The 19846-nt window shown below is 34.5% G+C and overlaps 1 protein-coding gene across 6 annotated transcripts in view; it reads right to left on the bottom strand.

The window, feature by feature from the left end:
* RELCH (RAB11 binding and LisH domain, coiled-coil and HEAT repeat containing) overlaps positions 1-19846 on the bottom strand; it is a 122535-nt gene that overhangs the window by 62175 nt on the left and 40514 nt on the right. For 5 of the 6 annotated variants that reach the window (XM_030552247.1, XM_030552244.1, XM_030552246.1 and 2 more), the window contains 3 exons: positions 13935-14010; positions 13553-13648; positions 4957-5069 (listed from right to left, as the gene is read on the bottom strand). In XM_030552247.1, the coding sequence (XP_030408107.1) occupies positions 4957-5069; positions 13553-13648; positions 13935-14010 (285 nt within the window). Of the gene's footprint in view, positions 1-4956; positions 5070-7620; positions 7726-13552; positions 13649-13934; positions 14011-19846 lie in introns of those variants that run through there. The other variant, XM_030552248.1, reaches the window with a different exon arrangement.

Here is a 19846-nt window from a genome sequence, read left to right as displayed (position 1 = left end):
GCATTAGACTCGCTGGGGCCCAGAGCGGAAACTTGAAGCCCCACTGCATGGGTCTGAAGCCCAGAACCCTGAGCTCTGTCATCCTGGGTTGAAGTCAAAGTCTGAGTAATGTAGCTTCATGGGGGCCCCCTGTGATGTGGGCTCCAGGCAACTGCCCTGTTTGCTACCTCCTAATGCCAGCCCTGGCTTTTAGATGCAGAAAAAAACCCAAACAGTTGTTCTGGCACACATGGGCCATGAAATTTTTATAGGATGTTGAGGGGGGGCCTTAGAAAGAAAATGGCTATAATTTAGAGGATATCTATTCTCAGATATACATTATCAATAATTAAGCCCCCTTACTATGTGTTAGTTTTCTAATATTGTTAGAATATCAATGCATTAGTAAAGTAAGTGCACTACTACATAACATTTTGTGCCTTAAATGCTTCGCGAACCTTGTTAATAGCAGTAACTGAATTTTCCTTGAGAAGTGGTTTCTTTTTACTTTTAGGTGGATAAAATTCTGGTTCACAATATGTGGACTCAATTTTTGTCAGTAGGCTGGTAAGAGTAATTATAACTTGGAAGTCTGGAATTCTATGTTTCAAGAACTTGAAACATTTGCAAAGTAATTGTTTTGTCTAACTGAAAGTAGAGAATGTTAATATTTTACTGCTGTGATGGTATAATATGTCAGACTATGAATTAAGGTGGACACGGAAAAGCTATTTGTAACAAGTATTTGTTAGTGTTTTCTAAAAATGGTCAGCTCAAAGTAAATCTAAGTTACTAGGAAGGTTTTATTTAATCTACTGCTTTTAACACAAAATTGGTCACATGGGCTTTTAAAAGAATGATCCTATTATTCAGTCAGAAAGGTATCTGAAAACTTCAGAAGTACTCAGGTTTGTAAAGGATGACAAAAACTATGACTCGCTAGAGAACTTGATCAGACTATGCAATCACTTCAGTTAAAAAACTTCAAGAGCAGAAATCTGAATTTCTTTAGGGAGCTCTAGCCATACTCTGTTTAAAAATGCAAAAAACTATTCCTCCTCAGAGCTGCAAAAATGTTATATATTTCAAGTTTTTACTGAAAAAGGTTTAAGTTTTACCTCCTTCCTATGGCTCTCGATTATCAGTTGAATGGCTACACCTATATCCAGAAAAATCAATTTTAAAATGTAAAGCTAGCTCATGATGCACCATGCAAGTAGGAGGATAGGAAAATTCTTCAAAAACCACTTGGATACCAGAGCCTCAATGCAATGTTTTCCAATACTTGAGTTCAAGTTTAACTGTGGTTTCAAAAATCTTCTCCTTTTCTAATGATGTACATATGGAACCAGAATCTATGCAATGCAGTATGTGTATGTGCCTCCTTATCCTTTAAAGAGGAGGTGTAGATAGAGACTCAAGAAACAGAACTATGGTGCAACATCAGTAAGGAAGTATTTTTGATATCTGAATCCAGAAGACACAAGAGGTTCAAGTCACAAGCACCTGTGGATTCTCCTTAGCTAGGACTTGTGACATTCCAACTTCTACTTAATAGACACCTATCTTGCTACAACATTGCCTATTTTTGCATGAGTTGATAAGAACAGTGCTGTATTAACTTTGCAAGTAATATACTGATTACATTCATAGCTGCTCTTGATAGAATATTACATTCTACTAACCATGTCAGCAGCCAAAATAAATCTGTACATTTTAACACCTTAGCATAGAATGAATATAATACTATCCCCCTTCAGTAAATTTACCATTCTCCTTGTATATTTACACAATTTACTGAAACAATCAAGAATGCATCAATTTATGATGTTAATTATTGTCATGCCTACACGTTCTTGATGCAGTTCACAATATGTCCTTAAGGTTGAAAGGCAGGGGTTCTGCTGGTTATTTCTCACCTACACATTAATTCATCACTCAGTCCTCTAAAAAGGAAGGATACACCCATATCAGAATGATTTCACGAAGGAAATGTTATGTACTAAGGAAAGTAAGGAATGGTGGGAAAAACCTAGTGCCAGAGCGAACTGGTTTTCTTCTTTAGTCTCTACTACATACAACAGACCTTCAAAGTTAAGAAAGGGGATAAAAGGAAAGAGAATTTTTACATAAGAAAAAAACTAGTCAAAACTGATCTCTAGGAGAGATGCAGTAGTGATCTTCCCCAAAGAATCTTAAGACTGTGAGATATGACAAAATAGTAAGGCAGCTTGCAAGGGTCTACAGTTGGTTCTTCTTTCAGCTTGGACCATATGGCTGCACCTCAACATAAAAAGAGAGTACACTGATGAAAAGTTTTACTGCAGTTATCAGAATATGCAGTTGTGATAGAACTTGAATACAGCAGGTCTGCACTTTGTCCTGGAAATGTGTCAATACTAGGACGGGTTATTTTATGTTGTTTTTAACTCAGCTGTTCACCTGAAACCAATTCTGTGCCCTCCTAAAGTTGCAACCAAGTTAACTTAGGATCCAACAGTCTCTTATGAGGTTGGAAACTGAGTTTTAATGCACACTTCAGAAAGGAATATGGAACTATGAATACTTTTAGGAGTTTCCTGAAACTGTCTTTGAAGTTAATATGAAAGGCACTCAAAAAACAACTTTAAAATTGTCAAGAAATAGAAGTTTGAAATAGCTCCATACTGATATTTAATAAATATTTGGTAAAACCCATACACTCTTGTATATAGAGCCTCACTGATCTTAAGAATAAACTAAAACATGCTCTTCCATGTATGTATGTATGAATACATACAATGTGGTGGCAACAGGTTTATGGGCTAATGTGCTTATTACCCATAGACAGTGTGTGCACAGTCAAGAATACGTAATTAAAGCCTCTGTCAGTTACACTATATAGTTAGTATGTAATAAGTATAATTCACCAGTGTTTAAGTAGCTATTCATAGTTCAATGACAAATGGGATCACACTACGTCATGTCACATTTCACCTTATATTTTTATCTAAATAAAAAAATTTGGAACTAAACCTGCTGAACTGATACACCAAACCCCTCACACCCCCAAGGCACTTACGAAAGTCCATCCATTACCCTTTTGATATTGTATACTGTAGGTCTCTACACAGTGGCTGATCTTGAGTAGCTTATGAACACTATACCTAACAGAGCAGACTGACACCACCATTTCAAATCATTATGTCTGAATGGTTTTGACTATTTCCACTTGCATGATCCTACTGACAGGTGGTTATACACCGTTAGACATAATACAAATAAAATTTGGGTAAAATGTTGACAGTGGAGTCAATGTTGAAGAGGAAACACTTTCCTGCTTGCACTCAGAATCTTATTTTGATTTGGGTTCATACATGTGTTAGGATTCTAGGGATGTAAAATTTGAGATTTAATTTGACAACTGAAGTTTTGAATACAGAGATCAGCTAATCTGCTGAGTATTAGAATGTTTACTAACTTTACTTTTAAGATACGAACTTTGTTGGATGGTATTGTGGAAATATTTTTTCTGATATTTTCTGCTGGAAAACTGACATCTGAAATTTTAAGATATCACTCCACATTTTATAGTAAAAGGCTGAATGTGACAGTTTAAGCAAAATATTGTTGGTTCACTTCACTTTTACTACCTGGAAATCAGGTGTCTGGTTACAGCTGTAAAGAGGCTCTCAGATCTCTGTAAAGAGGCTGTGGATCACAAATGACTAAAATCTTACAATAAAATTGTGCTCTCTATTTTAAAAAAGTACAGAATAATGTTAGCAACGCAAATTGTATTGGGACATCCAAAACTTTTTAGCTGATAGCACTGTACATTTTGGAGGTAGAATTCACATGCCTGAAGATCCTGAAAAGGAACAAGGACTCACTCTTTACATACAGAGGCTCTCTTATTTTCAGAGACTGTGATGTAGGAAGCAATTTCCAGGTTTTGTGGACAGAGAAACATCTCGCTATCAACTGCTCGTAGACACTAATATATATCATGTGAACTGACGCAGGTAAAACTCCTTTGTTACATGAAAATGTTGTGATGGCAGAGAAAATATTTAAGTAAACATATTGAAAATAATTCTTTATACCTGACTCAGGAGAAGACCATACAGAGCAATGACAGATCAAAATGTTTTAGAGTAGGCCTTTTTAATGAAAAAATGGAAGAGAAATGTTCCAGATAAATGCTTATGAAAAATCTTTCCTCTATTAAAGAAGGAAACATACCAGCCAGAGTACTGTCTTTCAACCTTAAGGATAATCTTAACAAGAGAGAGTAAAAGGGAACACAAAGCAATACTTCCTGAGTACTACTTAATAGAGAATTGAAGTTTAAAAATAACAACAAAAAACAAAAAAACATTATATGAGATCCTAAATCATTAACTCAACACATATATAAAGCTAAGAACTACAAACAGTTTCAAGATTAAGAGAAAAACATCTTACCTGCCAAACCCAGACTTTAGACCCTAGGTTTTTCTGAAATTTTCTTGCAACTGCTGACATCACTGATCCCTGAAGAGCAGGAACTGCTTTCCTAACACTACTTTAGGTGTCAGTGAAGTTATTAAATATTGGAGAGAAACTAAGGACCTAGGGGTCTTGACAGGTAAGTGATGAAGGAACTAGTTTTAAAAGACTGGCATATCAATACAATCGCCACAAGTATTAGATTTGTGATCTTAAGCTTATTTTTAAAAAACATTTCAGTTCACCCTTTTTCTTAAAGGAACTGAAATATTACCCTGAAGTTTGCAGAGTGTATTCTTATATTTCAGCAACTAAATTACACATGAAAGTGCAGATCATAGAAATGGAAAGTCCCAAAGTCCACATGAGTTTGTTAATACAACGTGAAATGAATAGAGGGGGGGAATATCAATCAATTGCCTTCTAAGAGTATCCTGTTTCCATTAAACCTACATCTTTGCCAAAAGAAAAAAAAGCACCCCTCGCCCCAGCCCAACACACACACACCTTTGCTCATCATCTGGTCGTTTGATCAAATTGAACAGTATGTGTAGCAGCTGATCTCTCTCTTTGGGTTCAGGATGGAGGCAGGCTGTACACAGTATGAGTGGGATCAATTCCTAAAAAAAATTGTGGGTGGAGGAAAAACCAAACAAAGTAAAAATGCTTTGGGAAAATATTAATTAATGGCTAAAGAAAGTGAAAAGAAATATCTAGTCACACAATAGAAAAACAGATACAGAATACATTTTAATTGAAGTCTCTCTTATAAAGTGACCTGAAAATGTTAAAAGACCTAAGAAAATTATGTGCTAAATGCCTCTTTGTCATGATTTGGGGAATTCAGCACATAAAATTTAAAACCCTACCAAGATTATTAGTATGAACATTTGTAGCTCACCTCTATTAATAATTTTAAGATAGTGATGGATAAAGTTTAATTTACATTATCTGCAGGAACTTTTAATCAATTGAACAAAATCAGTTGGTTAAAAAGTTTTAAAGCTTACACAAAGCTCATTCTGAGAGATTAATTGCGTCAACATGGAGTTAGAGAGAAAAAGAAAGTGTCCCATTCACATTAGCCACCCACACAATTTTGTATGTACATTTGAATTAAAATGTCAAAGCAATATGTGGGTGCAGGAATTTGCACAGATATTCCCCTATGGTATTTATATGAAGTATAGTATGCTTTTAAAAAAGGGATTTTTCAATAAAAAGGAAAAATTTGAAATTGAATTCTCTTCCCAGAGCAATAAAATTCCCCATAGAAACAAACTTCTGTTTAAAAAACACACTGTGAAAAACCTTAAATGAAAAGAAAACAAAAGGCTGTTCCCAGTTGTAGGAACCTCTTTCCTTTCCTCAAAATCTGATGATTTTCATTCTCAGAGGAAACAGTTTTTAAAAATATGGACTGGAAATCCCTTTCCTTGACCTCAGTCATCTTAGGCCCCCACTTGGAAACAGCACAACAGCCACCTAATTCAAAATGATGGTTAGGGAGAGAAACTTCATGGCAGGGTGGTGGAGAAAGAAGTGTCTGCTGAGATAATATTAAGAATGAAAAGGGCTCGCAACATGCAAGTAATTTGTTTTTCCCCTTTGATGTGCTCATTCAGCAATTTTTAGATTAACAAGCAATGAAGAGCAAGCAAGAATAAAGAATAGAAATCGGAAGATACTGCTGCTCTAATAGCTTTGCATGGAGACTTGAGTTTCTGCTCGATTCAGACTTTTTGAATGGGAGCTTTTCCTAATTCAGTAAATGACACTGATGGACTAGAGCTATGATGGGAAGGATAAGATTGCAACGATACAAGCTCACTTTTCTTGATTTTTCAATTCTCTATTGATCGTAGATTTTACTTTCAAAAATTGTGCATGTTGTACAAATTGGCCAATTCCTGACACTGGCAGAGCTATCTTTGCAGTTTGATTTGTGAGGCAGATTTAATAAAAATGTTTTGCACTTATGCAGCTTTTCACCTGAGGATTTCAACGAGACACATATATACATTAAATACACATCACTGAGGTACTGTAGGTAAAATTTGTCCCTAATGAGGTACAGCTTGGGGAACTATAAGTAAAACAGGTTCTTATTCATACAGACTGGAGGGGACATGGGAGTGTCTCGTCTATTCTTGCAAAATCCAAAGGAGAGTGGAGGTAGATAACGAGCAGGTTTGGCCAGTTTGCTATTTCCTTTACTACGTGTGTCAGATAATGACCTGAACAGGTACTTTTTATAGCCCAAGACGGAAATATGTGCACTTTGTTAAAGTTACCTTTTATTTAATTAGCTTTTGTGCTATACGCATTGTAACTTTCTTCCTTTGATAATTCATTCCCTTCTAGAACTCTGAATGCTAGATTTTATTTTATATACTAAAGACTCTGGGATTTTCCCCTATTTAAAATTCTGATTTTTTTTTCAAGAGTTTGCTGTATATTTTAATTTTGTACTGCATAAAGGAAAAATAAAGCATCTGATTTCCTATCCTGATGCAGTGGATTTTAAAATGGTATTACAAAAAACAGATTTTATCATGATGGCTGTCATATTCCCCCTTCTTCAAAAAATGTTAGTTTGTATTAATAAACTATACAGCAATTTGGGATCTCTTCAGGACAATAAAATTGGATCAGATTTTGTAGTATGTAGGATACAATTTCCCTACAACGGGTATTGGAAAGACCTTTATATATTTAAAAAAATATTTTCTTGCATTCTGCCATATGCCAATGTTATCTTGATACTTGCTGTCCATTAATTCTTCAGCTTTCCTTGACCTGTGTAAAAGAATATTTAGTTTTATTTAAAAAACTATTGAGAATGGAAGAATAGAATTTTTTGCATGCTGGATCTTCTACTGTTATGATGGTCTATTGGAGAGATGAAGATCTGTGGCGTTTCCACTCTTTTGGCTGATCTAAGTGCCCGGAGAAAAAATTTCTCTCTCTACAGCTTCTTTAAAAAAATAGTTTCCAAAAAAATAAAAATAAAAAATAAAACTGAAAAATTTGATTAAAATGATCATTTATAAATTGAATGGGTATGACAGGCCATTAATACACACCTAGATATTATCTTACTCTTGTATGTAAGACTGATGATGAACCTAAAACCATTGACATGGGGCAGATACAAGGCTAATTCTTTACCTTGCAGAAAGCTGGTTATTATAGCAGATGGAATTAGTTGTATTTCCTTGTCCATTGGTCACATTCTTTCGTGCATACTATGGGAGAATCGAGCGTTCTCTGCATCGTTGCATCAGTGCTTCTATACTTCCTTCTATTAAGGGGAGTGGAGAAACAGTGAGAAATCTTCTTGAGTAGTGGTGTCCTATTGTGTTTTCCCATATAATTAATGGAAGGGAGACGAGTGGGAGAGTACAAGTGGAGGTAAGAGGTGATTTCCTGTGGGGGATGTGAGGAGTTACATAATTGCTGCATGTGGATAGCACAGGACAAGTGAAGTCTCTCAAAGTCTTGAAAAATGGCTGATCCTTCTCCAGTCAATTAGAAAAGAGAAGGGAGAAAACAATTGTACAGGAGTGGTTATCCTACAGACAGAAACTTCTATTACTAGCTGTTATGTTTTGGATGGATATTTATTCAGTAAAGACCACAAGCATCTAAGATTTTTGATTTGCAACAATGGCACACAAATATTTTAGAAAATGTTACATTTTCCAAGCAGGAAACACACAAAGCCAAGTTTCCAGGCTACTAATTTCAACAAAAAATGTTAGAGTAAGTTGTTTAGCACTATGGAGACTATATAGTGCCTAGCAGTCAAGGAGAGGGACTTCCAGTGATATTAAAAATAATATTTTGCCTTCCGCAGGAAGGAATACTACTTGTGCTGAAAAGAGAAAATGCAAGAAGATTGTGATTTTCAAAGATATTTCCTACTTTCTTCATCTGCTCTATACTTGTTCAGCCCTGATAAGTCCCTCCTTTTTGCACCCTCTCTAGCTAAAGAGGACTGGATTAAACATTTATTGATGCCAGTCAACACTACCAGAAGAGGTGGTTTTCAGAAGTGAGACACTTCTTCCTTTAAATTGCTGAGCATACTGTCACTGCCCAACTCCCAACACCTGTGACATAATGAATGTGATTGCAAATGTAACATCACACGTCAGAGGCCTGGTCTTCAATGCTAAGAAAAGTTTTTTTTTTTTTTTTTTTTTTAAACCAGAGGATAACTTATGTGCATTAACTATTCCAAAGTAAAAACACAGTGAAGACAAGGCACATTAGTTTTATCACAAAGTAAAACTAGGTGAGGTCAATGCTATAGTCCCACCAGTGATTGACCTTGCCTAGTTTACCTCATGGTAAAACTAACGTGCCTTGTCTTCAGTGTTTTTACCTCTGGATAGGATGGGAACCATATTTTTTAGATTTTTCTACTCATGTATGTTTACATTCTCAAATGATGTTGTATGCAATTTTTTTGCTGAAACTCTGTTTAAAAATGGGTAAAGGAAATAAAACCTGCTTGATTGTAATATCTGAAATAACTGCAGTGTATACGACATGACTGATATCCTCATGCTAGTGTTTCACATATATTTGTATCTCTAACCTTCGTGATAGCTTTTCGAAGAATGCCACAATTTAATCACGCATTCAACATGGAGAGAGGTATGTCATTCATTTTACTGAAAAGACCAAATTATATTCCTAATTATGGCTCACGGGCTGGTAACACAATCCATTAATCCACATGAAGTCTGTCATGGATGTCACTAGGAGGTTTGCACATAAGTTAAAGAGTCAGTGGGGGAAAAACTGATATAGGATACTTATGACCACTTATTTACATCCTTTGTGTGTTTATGCATACAGCTGTGGTAACTAAGCGAGCAAAATTCAACTTTGCTCAGATTTATTTATGAATATATACATTTCAAAAAGAAAATATAACCCATTAAAGGAATAAGTTTCAGAGTTAACATGACATTGCAATGAACTGGGATGCTTCACGCCTCTCAAAGCTATTTCTGTCTACAACAGTTACACTTGCTTATATTTACAGGGTGATATTAGAGGATGGGGGAGGCAAGCACATTAAGCAGAGAAGAACCAGTCTACAGGCTGGGAGTCTGACAACCCTATACTACTACACTGAAACAAACACAAATACATTACATAAATATCAATACATGTATTTCCAGATACATATTATTAACTCTGCACCTGGGCACATGCTTAAAAACATTTGATGCAAACTTGACTAGTTTCTATTATTTAAACTACTCCAAAATTTTAATTTCAGATTTGGGAACCTAAAGTTAGGCACCCACAGATATATTTATGAATCAAAAAAAGTAGCCAGATTGTCAGGTTAGTGTATTATCTCTGAAAATCTAGCCACTTATTTAGATGCTTAGATATTTATACCATGTTTTGAAAGTTTTAAAACAAACGTCAATATTTTAATCAGACTTCCAAAACAGACAAATTAGTGGAAAAGATATCAACTAGATTTCAGCACATATGATTTTTGCTTTCAGAATTAAGTGCCTGAAAAGGCTGAGAATGAAAAAGTGTCTCAACACATCTGTAAATAGTTGCTTCTACAACATCTTCATGCAAATATATTTTTAAATATACAGCATATTTTACGTTCTTTTCCCAGATTGTCAAGATTGGCACCCCTTCTACATTAGTTGTTGTGTAAGATCTCCTCCCCATTTTCATAAAGAGAAAATAATTAGCAACACCAGAGTTGCATTCTGCAGAAATCAACTTCAGACAAGACAGCAACATGCTGTAAGAAAATGTGAGAAGATTCAATAAATCGACTGCAGTATTTGTATAGCTAGCTGTTTTTGCTGTCCTCTGTAGGTTACATGGAACTTTGTTTGAAGAGAATGATTTAAGAAAAGTTGGGCACAGTTATTTGATAATTTGAATTAAAAATGTTTGTTTCTAAGAGATAAAGGTAAGAATAAGACAGTGATGAGTCTTCTGTTTTCTTTGAAAGGTAATGAGCTGTATCTCTCCCCCTCAAGTCTGTAAAAATTGTATGCATACAGACTTACAGACCACCAAAATCTTTGAACTTAACCTACAGTTACTAAAACAATTCAGTATGCTAATTTAAACGTAAGAAGGTTCAAGTACACCTTATTCATTTTAATTAAAAAGAGCAGTAAGATCCTGATGCTACAGCCAAAGGACTTTCTCCTGTCTGCACTCTGTGCAGAGAACTCCCACTGCAGTCAACAGGAGAGCATACACACAGTAATGTCAGGATCAGTGCCACAGTTCCACACAGAGAACTATTTATATTCATGTCTTGTAAAGGGTGAGAAAAATTTTAGTTTTGACTAAATCTGCATTAAGTACTTTCTTACTCAAGTGTTTAAAGAGATATCGCTGTTCCCTAGCTATGATTTAGTCAAAGAAATCTCATTTTGTGGTATTATTGCTAGCCAAATATCAATGCAGTTGAACAGCTGTTAACCAGCTTAAATGCTTAATTAAAATGAATGAAGCCAATCCAAGAAATATCTCCAAACACAGATTATTTCAGGCCCAGCCTCTGCAGGTATTGCCATGTGGCAGGCCCTATACCTGTTCAGAAGTCCTTGCAGAATGAAATCTTGACATCCTAAACATTACATTTCAGCCCAATCAGCATCTGGCTAACAATACTTTGTGTCTCAGTGCAATGCAAGACTAGGGTATTTTCAAGCAATTACCTGTATTTGAAACTTATCAGGAAATCCACAATAGAAATAAAATATGAATAAGCAATTTGCATACATAAAAGTTTCATGCATTTGAATGGTGTTCAAGTATTTTATCAGGTTTTTAAACTTCTGTTTTTGTTATCTAGTTGAGCTTATTTTTTTAAAAAACTATTTAAGATATAAATTTCGTTGATGTCAGCTACCAACCCAGAATGCTTGAGACTCCCTTTATTTTCCCTTTCCTCTTTATCTTCCTTGCCACAAGAGCCTAAATCACAGCAACCAAAGTAGCACAGATAATTTTCTGAAACTACTAATATTACTTCATATCTTAACCATTAGGTCACTGCTAAGTGATTGTCCAGAAAGCAACTGTTACTGCCCTGAGGCACTTCTAAGTCAAGCTGAGGGAACAAAATCAAGACCTCATGTTACTACAAAGATTTAAGTGGGCTGCTTGGGTAGCCTTGAAATGACTTCAAGTTTTGCTAAATTTGAATGTGTACATAAAGATTGCCAAATTAGTGAACAAGAACTCAGTTTTTGCATAACAGAATAAAGTACTAATTTTCAATTTGATATTTTGGGCCTTCAGTAGATACCAGGAAGCATAAGGCACTAAAACCGCCAAAATTAATATTATTGTATATTTTAAACATGGCTTTGGTTATAAAAAACTCATTGCCAACATTCATAAATTTTATTAATAAATCTTAAAATGGTCAACTTTTTTTGGACAGGGGCAATATCTATCTTTGCCTGCAAAGTGTGTAGCACAACAGGATCCTGATTCCATTTAGGGCCTCTGGCCACTACTATAATATTAATATTCATAAAATTACTGATGTTAAACTATATTAATCTTTCCTTTTGATTCCAGGATCCTACCTCAGAGAATGCTGCACTGAAGAAACTATTGTCTTAATATCCATTACAGCAAAAGTTTTAATGAAATATACAGCATAAACTCTCCATGCAATACAGTTACAGTTCTCTTGTAAAGTCTTCAACCATATGGAAAAGAAGCATTCTGAAGTGATTTTTTTAATGCAAGAATATATTTAATCATTTATTCCTTTAGATTTTGCAAGAATAAAGCAGGTAGGAAACAGGCGAAAATATTAACAGAAAATATTAACGAATTACACTGCTTATGCTACAAGCTGCGAAAAGAAGCTGGAGTACTTGCCAAGCAGAAATGCAAATATCAGAAATTAAGCACTGATCCTGGCACATTCCACAGAATTATTTTGCAATGGTGTTTTAACAGAAGCATCATTATATAGAACATTCAATTAAAAAAAAAAAAAAAGACTTTCTGGGATAATTTTTCTGAAAAAAACTCTCCGATGCCATGCATCTTGGTATTGCACTATAATCAACCACAGAAGACTACTCGATTTACAGAAACTTATGTCACTCAAGGATCAGTACAAATTTCTTGATTTAAATATTTTTCAATAAAGCCTTTTATGGGTTTAAGCCAAATGCATTACTATAAACCTACCATACTGTAGGTCCCATAGATAAAGACTAAAACTAAATGTCATTATTAGAATAGTGAACATTCTCCCTCATATATTATTTTTAAAAAGACCAAATCTTACCTGCAAGTATTAAAAATCGGACTGTCTATTGCTTGACTTTTTTGTAGTTGTGATTATGTGTAATATTTACAATGAAGTCATAATGCAAACATCCACATCAGGGTTGTCTATCTTCCTTTACTCTATTTGAGTTTGCCACAGTATCCATGATTATGTAGAGCCCCAAGTCTATTTATAGTCAAGATTAATAGTACATCTTCATTCAATTTTAAATTATTATTACAGATTTAAACAAACAATGCATGGAAGATTAGTTTAATATTGAAAAAGACTGAACATTAATTTCTTCCACATCATAAAGTTAAATCATTGAATAATAAATTGAAATGTTTATACTAAAAGTATTCAACATTCCAAATGAACTTGAGTTAATCCTTGCTATCTTTTGAGATATTACAATATGGGATTACTTTGTCTATCAGTAGATTTGAATCCCAGCTGCTTTAAAAAGAATACTCATTAATAATAGGCCTATCTAAAATAAAACATCAAAGTTAGTGACAAACAAATGGACCTACAGTAACAGTTAAGTCTTGCAGAATGCTAATGGGTGTCTTAAGCATAGACGGAAATATTACAATACAACATGCAGTTTTACTGAACTCACCTGACAGAGGTGTAAAACCATTCTCTAGGAGCAGAGATGCATGCACAAAAGTAAGAATATGATTGCAAGTAACAAACATTAAAAAAATAAAAACACTACAACTTCAAAATGAACAAAATGGCAACAGGGTGAAAATAGTAAACAAAAAACATTTTTGGATTCCTCACCTCTCGTTTTGCAAGCAGCACATTAGGAACAATGTGTGGCAGGCAACGTCCCAGCATTAACATGACACTTTTTTCGCTATCTGCAATCCGAGACACCTAAAAATCCAATTTTTTATGAGACTCAGCAACTGAAATGCAACCTTTTTCATTTATTAAAGCTTTTTTCAGCAGAAACTAAACTTCCCAAGAACTATAAAAATAATCACTAGTGATTGAGCATAAATACACCCAAAATTACAATCTATCATTTAAATCTCACCAAATCATACGCTTTGTTCCTAATACTTGTGTACAGGATTATTTAGAGCTACTAGTTGTTTAATGGAAGTCAGACAGTGAGAAGATTAAAAAGGGTATTCTGTTTACGATAAGGAAAATATACCTCTGATCCCAAACGACTCTCTGCTGACATCCGACAGAAAGATAGTAGTGCTTGATGGAAAGCTGGTGACAATGTCCTGAAATAATTTTGTCAGGAGAAAAGAAAAGAATAGATAAGAATTGACATTGATGGAATCCTAGTTATTCATTCAGTTTTAGTCATATGTATTGTGACATCTGAAAAGCATGTTTTCTGTGTTGCATATTGGCAACTTCAACTTGTTTAAAGTCATATTTGAGCTAGATTTTAAAATCAGCAACCCCCTAGTTTTTGTTTAAATTAACTGCCATTTTGGATTGGATTAAAAATGCAATTTTTCTAATTCACAAGTTATTCCCACAGGGCTCATATACTTGAAGCTAGAGAATGACGACTCTTATACAGACAAAAATACGATTCAAAGAGTGAGGAAAATGAAGCTATGTTAACTCCAGCAGTGATACAAAAAAAATATAATCTTTGCAAACTGACAAATGACAAGGAAAAAAGTACTATTTCTGCCTCAATTTATTTTCCTGTGCATATTCCTATCCAACAAGCCTCAGAGACATTTTCCATCTTATTGTACGAATGATGCTAACGCTAGAGAAGTCAATTACAACCCTCAGCACTTAAACTCCAATAATCTGGAAAATGCAGCCAGAAAGAATTTCCAAGGCTGTACATTTCCTACTAATCCTGTACTAAAAGCAACTTTTAAAGGGAAGAACTTGAGATGAACAATATTTTTCCCTAGAGCATGAAGATATGATACACCTCAAATTATCAACCAAAGAAATACCCCATCCTGGGTAAAAACTTAAAAATGATGGATATCAATTCATTTCAGAGAACAGAAATCTGGTAAACACATTTATTTAAGCACATATTTGTCCAATAATCCTGAAGGCAACAATATGTCATTATACTGGAAGGAAAAGCACCTCTAATTTAGACGCAATATAAGGCTGAGGATAAGCAGGACATTAAAGTGTGCTCCTGTTTTCAGCCAAATGCACTGCAGGTGTAACTTGTACATCAGAGATGTATGAACAGAGGATTAAGTTGTTGCCATCAAGGTTTCTTTGTAGGAAGCCTATAACCTCTTGGGGTCTAGTGGTTATCTGGCAGAGTGTACTGGTGCCTTACAGCTGAACTTCATCTTGCTTTGCATTATTCTGAGATTAGCATTTCAGCAAACCAGCTGATGCCTAACCAAGCACTTTTCATCTAGATAGAATAGAACAGAAATAAGGTCTTAGAATAGATTAGGAATTAGAAAATGTAAGTGCTCGCCCCTACATTCAGTTTGAGCCATGTCTCAAATTACATCTTCCATCCTATTTTTTTTTGTATTAATTTATTGGTTCAGGGGATTGCCTTTTCTTATGAAAACTGTTTGGTGGATAATTTACCAAATTTAGAAATTCATCTGTAAGTAAACTGAGAATGTCTATGTATATTTGGTTTGCTGTAAGCAGTTTACGATTTAGCATAGGCATAGGGACTGGATGTGGGTTTAGAGAAACTGCTTTCCAAGATTTTATGCTATAGGGCTGACAAAAGAAAACCTGCCCCACTTACTCCTATCACTCTAGATCAAGCTGAAGCTTTACTTTGAGTTTGCTTGAGAGACTATCCTGAAAAAATGCCAGGATCTGTAAAATCTTACAATGAGCTTTATCTTGCACAGATATTTCAGTATAATACATATTATGGCACAGGTTTCTTTAATACAATTTTCCTTGATACTAGAAGAGCTTTCAGTCTTTTTTCCAATAATTTTTTAGTTTTAGTCAGTCATAGGGGTCATTATATGGGAACAGGATGCAGGCTTAAGCTTTTGGTCAGGAAATTTCTCATTAGAGAAGTGGGAGAATGAGGTTTTGATAAAAAAGCTACATCTAGAGCCATGGCCTTCTTGGCCAATGAGTGAATAAAACTTGACGCCGTATCACTGACCCTTTTTAGCATTGTTTGGAATTATGAATCTATTAAACTAAAAAAAAAAATAAGAGGACTTCTTAGACTTGACTTGCTCTTTTGAACTATCATCAAGAAAATGGCAAATAGCTATTACCATCCATTAGGACCGCCAGGAGAATTATGAAGACATATGAACACCTTTTGAGAAACCACTAACCCAAAAAGTAGAGCTTTGTAATTATAAAGTGTTCCCATTGATTTATCTTCTTTGATATTTCCTGATCTGGAATGTGAGTATTTATTTTCCTGAAGTCTAGGGACACTGGAAGTGTCCTTGGATTGCCTGCATCATTTTTAATAATCTGTTGAGCATTCCACAGATTGTTTAACTACCAGTCCATCAGAATACCTGATAAAATGTAAGGACTGACAGCCATCCTTGGTTTACAGCACCAAAGAGTATATAACATATTTAGATAACCATAACACATTGTCAATTAAATTTCAAAAAAGGATACGTTTTATGTAAGGGGAGGGAATATGAAAAAGATTCAGTAAAAAAATCTAGGAGGCAGGAAGTGTTAAACTGGGTGATGACCTTGATTTAACTAAACTACTTGTTTGTCCTTATTCTGTGAAAGCAAAGATACTTTAAGGTATTGAGATTTTAGATTTTAATGCCTAGCTGCTCAAAGTTGGTTAATATTTTCTTCAAGGGTCATATCCTAGCTAGGTTGTTTTAGACATTTCTGAAAGTGTTAAGATTCAGATCCCCTTGAAATTTTTTAAAATTTAAATTAAGATGAAAATTCTATTACTGTTTCCCAGAGATTCAGAAGTATTTATGACAAGTTGTCACTAAATTTCCTAATGGCGTGATTAACAGCACTTAGAATGCAAGCTCTTGGCAAACAAGATATATTCCACTACAATTGGTGGACTACATTTAGATTCTAGAATCTGTTTTATCAAATCTGGTAAAAACCTTGAAGGCTTTGACTGATAGGCTTGGTTCTGTCCTCATATATACAAGGGGACGGAAAACCTTCTGAAGGTTGATAAACACAAGTATTCAAGATTTATTTTAAATTCTAAGACAGTATTGCAAACAAGAACAAAAAGTAAATATATAACTAACAGAACAAATACAGAAAATAGCTTACTTACTGGCAAGGGGAAGCTTAACGGAATCATATAAAGAATGCAAGTATCCTGGACTTTTAAGGTTTGATTCAAAACTACTGAACACTTAAAGAGTCATCAGGTAAATACTGGTGATGTATTCAACTCAAACCATGTCTAGCTCTCTACTGCAATCTGTTATACAAGGCATTTCTCCAACTATCCAGGTTCAAAATTGTTTTATGTCAATGGCAATGATCCGAAGCAGGCTCTCTTCATCTACCCATCTGGGCAAGACATGCACAAACAGTTACCGTTGTAATAAAGGATTTTAGGATTTTCTCCATGTAGTTTTAACACGGCTTTGAAAGAGTTCAATTTGTATATTTTCATATAATCACTTCCAGCCATCTAGACAACCCCATCATTACAAGCCATGTGTTATAAGCAGCCCCATCTAACTTGAGAGACTCTAGAAGTAGGCTGGGTATATCTATAGCTAGGACATATCTTTTCCTTGAGTCTACCCTCTTAATACATTTTACTGCTGCACTATAGCCAGTTCAATATAAAGATAGTTGCTACACATACATTCGGAACTTGACTGATTTTGTGATTGTGTAACTGGATGTGTTCAGTATTTAAAAGTCTCACTATCTTAATTTTGTCTCAGCTCTCCCTCCCAACCAGGGGTAGTGGACTTCAACAAGGATTTTTTTTTTTAAATCAGCAACTGAAATTCCTTCCAAAATCAATACAGTCAGCAATTTCCATACACTGGCAGTGAAAGAATGATCAGGAGAATAGTATCTAATTCTTCCAATCTGACAATTGCTTAGTTAGGACGAGTAGCTTTCAAACTAATTTAGACTAATTGTTAGAACAGATCCAGCCATTACTGTATGATGGAATTCTCAGAATACTGAATAGCAACCTACTGTAAACAATATAACTATTCCTTTAACAGTAGGCACTGACTATTCCTTTAATTTCATCTATGTAAAGATAAGTTTCTAAGTAAAAGGATTTGAAGCTAACATGTTTTCAACTTATCCCAGCTTTTGGCAAACCTATATTTAACCTTTAGGGTTAATACTCTGGATAACTACTAACTGTTTAAACTCAACATCTATAAAACTGCTCTTTTTAATCTAATTCCATAAGATATTTTTAACACTTTTAAAAGACTGATGTTCAGCTGATATTGCAATGCCAACTTTATTTTAAATTGTCCGTTCTGCTTTTGCCAAGAGAGGATTAAATATTACCTTTAAGTATAAATTATTCTGTTGAGTGCAAAATCAAGTTTGATTTTAGGCCCTGTTCCTGTAATAGGCTCGGTGCAGGCAGACCACTGAAGTCAGTAGGACTCAGTGGTTTCAAGGCTCTGCCTGACTACAGTTCTTCAGAACCAGGGCCTAAATTAGGACTACAAACCATCTCTATCCATCTGTATTTATTCAGACTGAAAATGACAGACCAAGGAAGCTAAAGTTCTTCTATGCAGGAGCAGGTATTCTAGTTTCTAGCTTTAAAGTTAATTTGTTAACTTTATCATTGCCAGTGATTTATTTTTGTTCGTTCCCTAGAAAGATAAACATGCCTTCTGGTTTAAGTTATGTGCATCCAATGGAAAAAAGTGTATTTGAGGAACTCCACATTAAAAAACTTTATTTAAAATAATGCATGCTTGTATCTAAAACCTAGCATTTAAAGCCATTTTAATTTTTGAAAGTTAAGATTATTCTTACTAGAACTTTATAGTAATTTTTTAGTCTTACATTTTGAAGAATGAATACACTGATATTCAAGAAAAATTAAAGGCTAGTCAAAATATGAAGCAGCAATTTTTAAAAAATGAAAGTTATTTCCAGTTTACCAGATTCACAATGAATTTGTTTTTTTGCAAGAAAAAGTGAAGTTTTTTTAAAAAAGTGCCCTTTTATGCTTTCATTTTTGGCAAGCTGCAATAAGACAATGTCCAGAGTTCCTCACCTACATTTTCATTTCTCTCCTTTCTTCACTCCGACTTTTCAGAATGTTGACAACTTTTCAAAAGTTAGAGTGGGAAAACTACAGATTAATTTTTCCTACTGCCAGTAACTTATCAACAGCTTAAACTCACTCTCAGAAAAAAAGGCAAAAATCCTAGAAATTCTCTACTGCATTCTGTGGCAAGAGGAAAAAAATGTAGAGAACAAAAGCAGAATCCCAAAAGTGTTGTTTTTCAAATGAAAATATCAGTGTTGAAATTTTCCATTAAATAGAGAGAGATAACGGATAGCATTTTCCCTTGAAAAAAATGATTTCAGCATTTTTCAGTATGAAAATATTTTGTCTGGAAAATTTTGACCAGCTTGATAAAATACAGAAACAAATGGTACACTTAAACTAACTTTAAAAAAAGGTATTAACTACCACAAGTGAGAGAGCTCCTATATCTGTTATATTGTGACGTACATAACTGAACGGAATAATCTTTAGATGGAAACTAATTCCATTAATATAAACACACCTACAACATATCTGCATCAGTTACTACTAGAATAGCTGAAAGCTCAGAAAAATATCAAAAGCAAGTAGGATGGATACTGGTCCATGCAGAAAGGAGGAAGAGCTGAAATAACTCATAAGGCAATCTTACTCAGAGCTGTTTTTGTATGAGAACAATAACTTAGAAGTTATATTAACTCCTTTACTAAGCTTTTTTGATCTACAATGTTCTTATTGGTCGTATGTATGTTTCTTTCTCCCAACTACTACAATGCTCAAAAATATCAGTGTGATAAGGATACTTTTTCTGAGATAACTATGAAATTTAAGATCTTGGTCAAAGAAACTAGGACTATAGCTCAGAAAAGTTGACTTTGGAGACTTCTAAAAAA

The sequence above is a fragment of the Gopherus evgoodei genome, chromosome 2 (assembly GCF_007399415.2).
Source record: "Gopherus evgoodei ecotype Sinaloan lineage chromosome 2, rGopEvg1_v1.p, whole genome shotgun sequence".
Classification (NCBI taxonomy): Eukaryota; Metazoa; Chordata; order Testudines; family Testudinidae; genus Gopherus; species Gopherus evgoodei.
Note: the sequence above shows the minus strand (reverse complement) of the source record. Positions and strands in the feature narration are given on the sequence as shown.